At 56.6% G+C, this 9,813-nt stretch overlaps 1 protein-coding gene across 2 annotated transcripts in view; it reads left to right on the top strand.

The window, feature by feature from the left end:
- RAPGEF5 (Rap guanine nucleotide exchange factor 5) overlaps positions 1 to 9,813 on the top strand; it is an 87,254-nt gene that overhangs the window by 45,006 nt on the left and 32,435 nt on the right. For both annotated transcript variants that reach the window (XM_044677668.1, XM_044677669.1), the window contains exons 5-7: positions 344 to 374; positions 1,588 to 1,666; positions 6,240 to 6,389. In XM_044677668.1, coding sequence (XP_044533603.1) covers positions 344 to 374; positions 1,588 to 1,666; positions 6,240 to 6,389 — 260 coding nt within the window. The remainder of the gene's footprint in view (positions 1 to 343; positions 375 to 1,587; positions 1,667 to 6,239; positions 6,390 to 9,813) is intronic.

Raw genomic sequence — 9,813 nt, 5'->3', positions numbered from 1 at the left:
GGAGGCAAAAGTCCCATTGATCATGAGCTGCAGAGTTCTGCCTTGGAACTAATACACAGTATTGATTCTAAGAAGGAAGGTGAGGGTTTAAAAACAAAACTCGGATTAGATTAGAACTCAGCTCCTCCTTTGACTGAATCCCATCTTGGCACCATTCCGCAGGGAGTCTCTTCTCTTCCTGCTGCCAGTGAGAGGACAGGATTAACTCCTGAGTGTGCTGGGGGGGTGGAGGGGCATCTCTCGGGGGGGGGGCACAATGCCTACCTGGCATGGGGGGTCCTGGGTGGGCGCTCTCTGTCCTCTTTCTCCGAGCCAAGCCTGACGTTGTACCTTCTGATTTCAGCACTGTGGATGAATACTCGCCACACCGAAAGGTAAGGGGGACGCTTTCCACGTCTGAATTAGGGGGTGCACCCGAGGAAGCCTCCCCCGCTGCCCTGGCCTGGCCTGCCACAAGGCTGCGCCTCCCCGTTCTTTGCTCCTCCCGGCTTTGCTGGGGCAGATCAGGTGGCACTCCCGTGGGCTCGCCGTAGGGGGACGTGGGCCCGACCCGCCCTGGCCTGGATCATGGTGGGAGTGGAGCCTGCCGAGCCGTCGGCCCCGGCCCTCTCTAGGGACGTGTCCATCCGGCCTCAGGGCCAGCTTCGCTCCCAGTTAGGAGGACTCGGGTGGGCTTTGGCGTGGCTTTGAGGGCGCGAGGGTCAGCCGGCACAGAAATGCCCGCCAGCCTGAGTGTACCCCCATCCAGATGGGGGAGGTGGGAGGAAGGCAGAAAAAGAGGCTCCCTTCACGGTGTGGCCCTCGATTTGCCCAGGCACAGAAGGGAAAGAGGAGCCGGCTTCGAGCCCCATCTCCAGGGCTTGGCCACGTCCCCCTTCAGCTGTAGATGAGGGAGTGGGATAGATCACAGCAATAACAACCACGTGGGGATAACTGGCATTTACATGGAAGGTCAGCAAAGCTCCACACATAGAACAGCCCCGGGGGTAGCTGCTGTGAGCATCACTCCCAAGTTACAGATGGGGAAACGGAGGCTGAGAGAGGGGAAATGACTTGCCCAGGGTCACCCAGCCGGCGGATGTCTGAGAATGTACACTCAAGCCTTCCCCTCTGAATCCCCCGCTCTGTCCCCTGCACGTGGCAGCTCCCCAGGGGGCCTTTGAGGTCCTCCCCAGCCCCAGAGCGAGGACCCCTGCACGGAGCTACCTCAGGTGCCTCCTTGGAAATGTAGTGACTGGGAGATCCTCGTGTCAGAACGCCCATCAGGAGCCGGGCTGGGGCTGGGGCTGGGGCTGGGCAAAGAGCTCCCTCGCTCTGGGATCGTCATAGACAAGGTCGGGCACTGCCAGGCACAGAGTCCAGCCCTCGGCTGCCGGGGGGGCGGGGGGAGCCAGGGGCCCCCAGGCTGCTCGGCTCAGGCTCCCCACCTCTGCTTGGGCTCACTGGGCACCTCCCTGCTCTGAGACGAGCCGGGTGCGTTCCTGCTGAAGGCAAAGACCCCCCCCCCCCCCGCTTCTTCTTGGAAGCCGCCCGGGATTTCCAGAGGGCCGGCACACCCCTTCATCGCCCTTTTCTCTTCCTCCACAGAATAAAGCCCTTTTCCACCAATTTAGTCTTAAGGAGAATTGGCTCCAGCACCGAGGGACCGTGGGGGAAACGGAGGAAAGTGAGTAAGGAGGGGGGGACCGGATGGCCGCGGGGAGGGGGAGGGATACCGCCAGCACGTTCTCGCTCGGATGTCCGTGGCTCTGGGCGAGAGAGAAGGAAGGACTGACTCTGTTACCCAGAACGTGGGGTTTATGGTTTATAGAAGATGGCTCTGGGTCACCTCTAGCTCAGCCTGCTGGTGTCTGCTCTGTGGGCTGGGCGTCCTCTAGGATCTATAGGTGACGGGTTATATATTCTCTCCAGCTGATGGCTTTATTTATAACCTATAGGTGACGGGTTATATGTTATCTATAGGCTCTATAGATGATCCACAATGGTTTCCCCCTTGGACAGATCAGGAAACTGAGGCTGAGAGAAATGAAGCGATACTCCCAGGGTAATACAGGTGGGAAGGGTCTGCCGAGACTCGAACCTGGTTCTTTCCATTCCATCGAGCAGGCATCGTGCGTTAATTGGGCACTTACTGTGTGCCGGGCACGGAGCTAAGCCTGGGAGGCAGAGAAGCGGCAGAGCCGGTTTTCTCTCTTTGGGATGCTCCTGCCAGGACCGTGCCGGGAGATGGGGTGACAGAGCCAGAAGGGAAGCACCCCCGTGCCGGGAGCTTCTGCTGGCCCAAGAGAGATGCCCAGGGATCACGAGGCAGCAGCTCGCATTTATGTGGCGCTTACTGTGTGCCTGGCATTACGGCAAGTCTTTTATGAGTTCGATCTCCTTTGATCCTCACCACAGCCCTGAGGTAGAGGCTGTTATTATCCCCGTTTTATAGTTGGGGAAATGGAGGCAGATGGGGATGAAATGACTTGCCCAGGGCCACACAGCTGGTGTCTGGGTTCAAATTTGAGCTCAGGCCTTCCTGGCTCCAGACCTAGCTCTCTGTTCAGGAGGCCCCTCCCTGAGATGAGGGTCCAGCATTCTGTCACCAACTGCCCCTGGGAGCGCCTGCTCTGGCTCGGGCACGGTGGCCGACGGAGGGCTTACAAAGACGGGGAAGGGACGCCGTTCCTGTCCTCGAGAAGCTTCCATTCCTCGAGGAAAAGCACGTGCCAGAGTGAGGATGCACATAGATCCCCGGGAGCAGCTGGGAGGGCCTCAGGGAGGAGGTGGCCCCTGAGCGGAGCCTCTAAGAAAACAAGGACGAGGAAGCCCCCGAGCTGTGGAGGGTCTGGGCAGCCTGGGAATGAGGAGATGGGGAGGGTCCCAGATGGAAGGTGCCCTCAGCGCCAGTGCCTGAGCATCCTGCGGAAGGGATGAGTGTCCCAGCCTCCTTAGCGGGGGCACAGAAGGGCCAAGAGAGCAGCAGAGCCTGCGGGGGTCTGGAGGACCGGAGGATGCTTTGGAGGACCGGAGGATGCCTTGGAGGACCAGAGGATGCCTTGGAGGACCAGAGGATGCCTTGGAGGACCAGAGGATGCCTTGGAGGACCGGAGGATGCCTTGGAGGACCGGAGGATGCCTTGGAGGACCGGAAGATGCCTTGGAGGACCGGAGGATGCCTTGGAGGACCGGAGGATGCTTTGCATTTTCCTGGCATTACTTCCATTTTCATAAGGAGAAACATGAACGTGGCTCTTGAGATAAGAGCCAAAGCCACACAGGAGGGTGGGAGCCCCCCGAGTCCCTGAGCCTGGGGCTTTATTTTAGCCTCTGACAGGCACGTCGTAGCAGTGAGGTCCTGGGTTCGACTCTCAATGTCTCAGGGTCCCGGCCGGTTCTTGAAGGCTGTTGTTAGAGAGAAGTGGCCGCTGGGCATTGGGAGAAGGGGCTTCCTCCTCCGGGAGGTCCCTCTGCCTCTGGAGTCCCTGTGGTTGCCGATGATGCCAGCCATTATCACCCCTCTAGAATCCCCCTCGTAAAGCCGGGCCTCAGGGGCTCTGGAGAGCTTTCCCGGAGGCCGGACGGTCATCCCCACGCCGGACTCTCTCTCGCGGCTGCCCAGGCTGATCCTTGCCAGGACACGTCCCTGGGCCCGGCGGCTCCCAGCCTGATGCTGTTTCACGGCCTCTCGGCTCTTGTTCTCTCTAGTCTAGTTAATGAGCTGTAAACAGATCTTGTATGCATTGATTTGTGGGCTTGCTGGAAAACTCCATTTTCCAGGGGACGACGACGGCCTTTTTTCATCCACACGTCAGCCCCGGCAAATCCCCTGACGAGGACGGAAACAGGCCGTTGTCAGACAGTGTTATGTCAGCGATGCGGCCGGCCAGGCCGAGGAGCCCAGGCCGCCCGGCTCTCTCGGGCCCAGGGTGAAGGGCTGATCCCTGACCCCCAGGAGCCGGGCTTTTCTCCCCAGGGCCCTTCGGGGTTCGGGCTTGTCCATCAAGAGACAGGGACGCTTGGAGGATTCGAGCAGGGCATTGGGAGGATTAGACGCTCCTTTTCTCTCTTTGAAGTAGATGGACGACAGGCTGTCCAGGGAAGCGGCCTCCCTCTCCAGGTCCCCGGCCATTGGCCCTTCAGCGGCTGGTTTTTAGTGTGGTCTCCTTGTTGCTTGGGACGGCTGTAAGGATCAGGATCCTTCCCCGCTCCTCCTGGCTCTGCCCTCTCTGCCTCCTGTCCCTCCCGCCTCTCCTCCATCCCTGCCTCCCCTCTCACCTCTCTGCACTTACCCAAGGCCCCTCTTCTCAGCATCTTTCCAAAAACCTGCTGTCCGGCACTCAACACAAAGCCTCGGCCTCTGCAGGGGCCGGGGGGGGCTCTCCAGCCCCTCCCTTCCTGGGCCTCCCAGCACGGGCTGCAGGCTGCCCGTTGGGCCGCCCTCTGCCACCCAGCTGGCTCCCAGGGACCTCGCGCCTCCCTCAGAGGGCTGGGCCTTTCCCCAGCGAGGGCCGCTCCTCCCTCCTCTCCTGCAGGTGGAGCTGGTGCTTCTGCATTCAGGTGGAAGACGGTCCCTTCCTCCCTAGTGAACCTTCTCTGGCTCCAGGTGGCCCCACGTTCTCACCCTCGGAGCTCTCTGGGAGCTGCTCCTGTGCCTTCGGCCGCCAGCCGCCCTCCCAGCCTCCGGTCAGCCAGGGCCCATTGGCTCCCCAGGCTGCCTTTTCCCAAGTCCTTGAGGCGAATGTGAAGCAGCCCAGGCCCAGCCCAGGCGGATGGGCCCAGCCTCGGAGGCTCCGGTGCTGGGCCAGGAGTCAGACAAATCGCTGCACTCTCGGCGGTTTGGGGGAGGCAGATATCTGGAAGGACACCCTGTGGGAGTCTTATTTGCTCCTCCGCTGGCGAAACCCTGGTGGGGTTTACAGAGACTCCCTCAGCTCAGTGCAGAATCGGTGCAGAAGGGCCAAAGAAGGGCCGAGAAGGAGGCCGAGAGGCCAGCCAGCGGTCGGCAGCGCTCGTGAGCTACTGAAATGGGGCTGGCGGCCCCGAACACCCCAATGGCCCTGGGCTGAGGCGGCCAGAGCTGCTGACTGGGGACCGTGTAATTCATGGAGGTTATGGAGAAGGGGCCGCCCACAAGGCAACATCCATCAGCCCTCCACAGGGCTTTCTACCACCCGGTCATTCACGGGTCAGGCAGTCGGGCAGAAAAATGAGGCTTTGAGCCCTAGAGTTTGGCCCGAAAGTCCCCGAACGCCCCAGGACCCAGGCAGGGCTCGAGGGCAAGAGGCAGACCCGTGTCAGGCAGGGAGCTTCCTCTAGTCCCCTTTTTAGCTCACTGTCCCGCTGTTTCCACTTCTGGGCCTCAGTTTCCTCATCTGTAAAACAAGGCGGGAAAGCGCTTCCTGCGTGCGACCTCCAGCCTTTCAGTCCATGATCTGGTCAGTCTTCACCAGCGCGGCGCCTGGCTGGAGGAGGTGATCTCACAGGGAACACACACACACACACACACACACACACACACACACACACACACACACACACACGACTCGGCGTCTTCTCTCCAACCCGGACTCTTAGAAAGTGGCCTGAGGTCCAGTCTGAGTGACCCTCGGCCAGAGCCACACAGCCAGGGAGCGTGTCGAGTAACGCAGGAGGAACCCCGACGTGCCTCACACTTACGATCCATTATGCGGAGGAGGGAGTTGCATTCCCCAAACTGGCATTTCTAGTAGAAAATCCTCTTTTGGCATTCAAGGCCCTGCATAAGCTCACCTCCTCCTGCCTTTCCAGGCTTCTTACACCTTCCTCCCCCACGTGTACTCTTGGATCCCAGGCTGTGGCTGTTCCCCACACGAGGCCTTCCATTTCCCATTTCCATGTATTTTGCCCGGCCATTCCCCCACGCCCCGGCCGGTCTCCCTCCTCATCTCCCCCCTCCCCACTTCCTTGTCCAGGAATCCTCCCCGAATCCCCCTTACTGCTAGGCTCTCCCTCTGGGGCCCACCTCCGAGGTCTGCTGTCTCCTTTGCCCATAGTGGCTTCCATGCTGTCTCCACTGTTTGCCTCTGGACTTCCGGAGGGCCTTTCTTTAGGGCCCCGTCCCTAGCCCGGTGCCAGGCACACAGCAGGGGCTGACTACGTGCTTATTGACTGACTGTGAATGAACAGAAGCCCGCCTGGGCGCCAAACGTGCCGGGGAGCCTTGGCCAGGGAAACTCTCGCTGTTGCTGCCCTTGACTCGGCTCTCTTTGGTTACAGTCTTCTGCCGCGTGTACATCACGGAGCACTCGTACATCAGCGTCAAGGCTGGGGTTTCCAGCACGGCTCAGGAGATCCTCAAGATTGTGGCCGGGAAGCTCCAGCATGCCCAGGACGACCTGGCCCTGGTGGCCGTCACCTTCTCAGGGGGTAAGTTATTTCCTGTGCTTGGTAGGAAGGTGGGGTCCCCTCTGGGTCCCCCCAGGATGACCATGGCAGCCAGGAAAGGCTGTTTCCTCCCCTTGTTTCCATGACAACAGCCAATTCTTGGGTCCTGCTGGATGCTGAATTCCCCCCCCCCCCAAGAATGGAATACCCAGGGAAGGCGCTCCAGGGCTCTGAAATACAGTGCAAAGCTCTTCCCGTTTTAGACCCTAGAGAAGCGCCTCCATTTTCATAGTTAAATGAGCCCAGAAAACTGCTGAAGGGGGGCCATTGCTTGAGGGAGAGAGAAAGAGAGAGAGACACAGAGACAGAGAGAGGAGAGAGAAATAAAGAGACAGAGGAGGGAGAGGAGAAGAGGGGGGATAAGGAGAGACAGAAAAAAGAGAAAGAGAGAGGAGGGAGGAGGAAGGAGGGGAGAGAGAGAGGGAGACAAGGAAAAGAGGGGGAGAGAGAGGGAGAAAGAGAAGGGGAGAGAGAGGGAGAAAGAGAAGGGGAGAGGGAGAGAAAGAGGAAGGGAGAGAGGAAGAGGGAGGGAGAGAAACAAGGAGAGGAGAGGAGAGGAGAGGAGAGAGAGAGAGAAGGAGAAGAGAAGAGAAGAGAAGAGAAGTGAAGAGAAGAGAAGAGAAGAGAAAGAATGTGAATATGAGAACACCATCTAGTGGGGCTGCCCAATGATCGGGAATGTTTTTTTAATGAAATGAAAGGGAAAAAATACGGCCAACAGGGTAGTTAGACTCCCTGGGCCATGTTGCCTCAGATACATACTGGCCCTTTCTGCTGTGCGTATTTATGTAGCTACACAGAAAGGCTCATTGTCTCCCTTGAATAAAATCTGCCAGATTACAAGCTGACACTATTGATCTGGGTGACCCGCCCAGGCCCCTTCCTTTTCCCCGGTGCCTTCCCCAGCCCTGGGTCTCTGGCCTTTTGTTTTGCTTGCAACCCTTTTTAATAGCTCATTACTCCTGAAGAACACAAAGGAACCGCTTTAACTCTGGGAGGGGCAACAACTGACGTTGTCTGGGAGGTTACAGCAGAGGGACGAAGGGGGGAAATCCAGCCTCCAAGATGGCCCGGCTGTGGGCCCTTTGCTATTGTCTCCCTGGAAGGAGAAAGCCTGGGGATGGAGGGAGCTCTGAACAATGCTCCGACAGTTTAGTGAGTTTCTATTGTTTCACTGCTTGGAGGCAAATGAGATGGAGGAAACAAACCAATCAAATTGCATATGCAAATTGATGCCTCTAATCTTGCCCCAGCTGAGGTCAGTGAAATCCCTGCTTCTCCCCGCCCCTCCCCTCCCCAGGTCCGGCTTCTGCCCTCTCGCCTTAGAAGCCTTAGAACCGGTGCCGTGCGGAGCGGGAAGTGGCCGCCTGGTTTCCCCTTCGATAATAGATTTCAGACACGTTTGTCACACCGGCCGGCCGGTGTATCTCTCCGAGCAGACACTGACACGTGCTAATTTCCTTTTAAGTGCCTGCAAAATTAGATGACAAATTTCTATGTGACGTCATTCTTTACCCAGCCGGGGAGCGGCGCTGTGGAGAAAAGGGGAGCTCGGCTGGCCCCATTTGTCTGTATCCGCGCTTCCTGGAGAGGCCCCCCACGGAGGTGCTCCGGAGGAGCTTCGGGAGGCGGGCGGGCAGCGGGCAGGTTCTCCACGGGCAGAGAGTCCTCCGCGAATCTCGCAATTAATAAGTGGCTCTTTTATTGCCCAATATCTGTAGGACGCTGTGAAATGCCACTTTCATCCCCCATTAGATTAGACTCATCAGCGGTTTATAGATTTCTAATATGCATAGACACATTAGGGCCCATCCCTAGAAGCGCCTCACACATTGCGCCAAGTAGAGTAATTTAAAATCTATTAGTGGTGCAGCCTATTAAAAGAATCTGTTTTGCATGTAGTTTATCCTCCTAGAAGCAAAGCCTTTTAATACACAAGCCCTGCCGGTAATGTGACCTTGGCTTAATTCCCTTTAGGGCAATGAAGGTGTCTCCAGAATGGAGAACTCCCTCATCTCTTCCCTGCCCTCCTCTCTGCCCCTTTTACTCCCTCCCTTATACTTTCTGTCTTCTTACCCTTTCCCCCATTTTTCTGCTCTTCATTCCTCTTCTCCCAACCTTTCTCTCGACTCCTCATTCTCTCATTTTCCTTGTTTCTCTCTCTCTCTCTCTCTCTGTCTCTCTCTCTCTCTCTCTCTCTGTTTCTCTCTCTCTCTCTCTCTGTCTCTCTCTCTCTGTCTCTCTCTGTCTCTCTCTCTCTCTGTCTCTGTCTCCCTCTTTCCCTCCTTATCTTAATTCCTTCCTCAATGCTTCTTGCTCCCCTTTTCTCCTCTCCCTTTCTTCATCCCCCTTTCTTTCACTCTTCTGTTCTCCTCCTTCTACCTTTCTCCTTCACCCTTCCTTCTCCCCTTTCTCCATTTCTGGTCTCCCCCCTTTTCTTGGTCTCCTTTCTTTCTTCCCCTGGTCCTCTCTCTTTTGTAAGAGTGGCTGGGAGGGAGGCAAACAAAGGAGTCAAAAGGAGTCAGTCACTTTTACTCTCTTCAGCCCTTTGTGCAGGCTGAGCCCTCCCCTGGGGCATGACTTTCTCTCTAGCCGCTCCCTTAGCCCCCTCCCCTTTGGGGTAGGGCTTCCTTTTAAACTAGTTGGTTCCCTAATGGTGGAGAACTAGCTCAATGCCAGATATTTAGCCTCCCTCATTTTTAGAAACCCCTTAAATGTATTCTTGCTGCCTGGGAAGTGGTTAAAATAAGCCAATCATTTTCTCCTTTGGCTTCAAGCCCCCAGCCAGAAATCAAATTCTCGAAGATGGATCCACTTTAAGTTTCTCTCCTCTCCCAGGTCTTCTCCATCCTTTCCCTCAAGGCCACATTCAAGCAACAGTTTGGTAATTCTGTTGATGAATAGCTAGACCGCATTTGCTGACTTAAGAAACAAAGTGAAAATTTAAACACACAAAAGCAAACACCTCCTGAGCTGGGAGGGAAGCATCTGATTCAAAATGAGAGAAACCGAGGGACAGAGATGGAGACGAGAGAAAGAGAAAGACTGAAAGAGGCAGAGAGAGAGATAAGAGAAACAGAGAAACAGAAAGAGACAGAGACAGACAGAGAGAGAAAGAGAGAAGGAGAGGAGAAACAGAGAGGGATAGAGAAAGAGACAAGAGAGAGAGAGACAGAGAAAGAGACAGAGACAAGAGAAAGAGAGACAGTAAGAGACAGAGATAGACAGACAGACAGACAGAGAGGGAGAGGAGAAACAGAGAGGGACAGAGTCAGACAGAGAAAGACAGGGACATACAGAGAGAAAGGCAGAGGAAGGAGGGGGAGAGAAGAGAGAATTAGGGGGTATATAGGTCACCAGCCTCAGTTTTACCTGAATGGATGTTAGAAGTGTAGGTCCTAACCTA

Source organism: Gracilinanus agilis, chromosome 5 (genome assembly GCF_016433145.1).
Source record: "Gracilinanus agilis isolate LMUSP501 chromosome 5, AgileGrace, whole genome shotgun sequence".
NCBI lineage: Eukaryota > Metazoa > Chordata > Mammalia > Didelphimorphia > Didelphidae > Gracilinanus > Gracilinanus agilis.
This window is presented reverse-complemented; position numbering and strand designations above follow the sequence as displayed.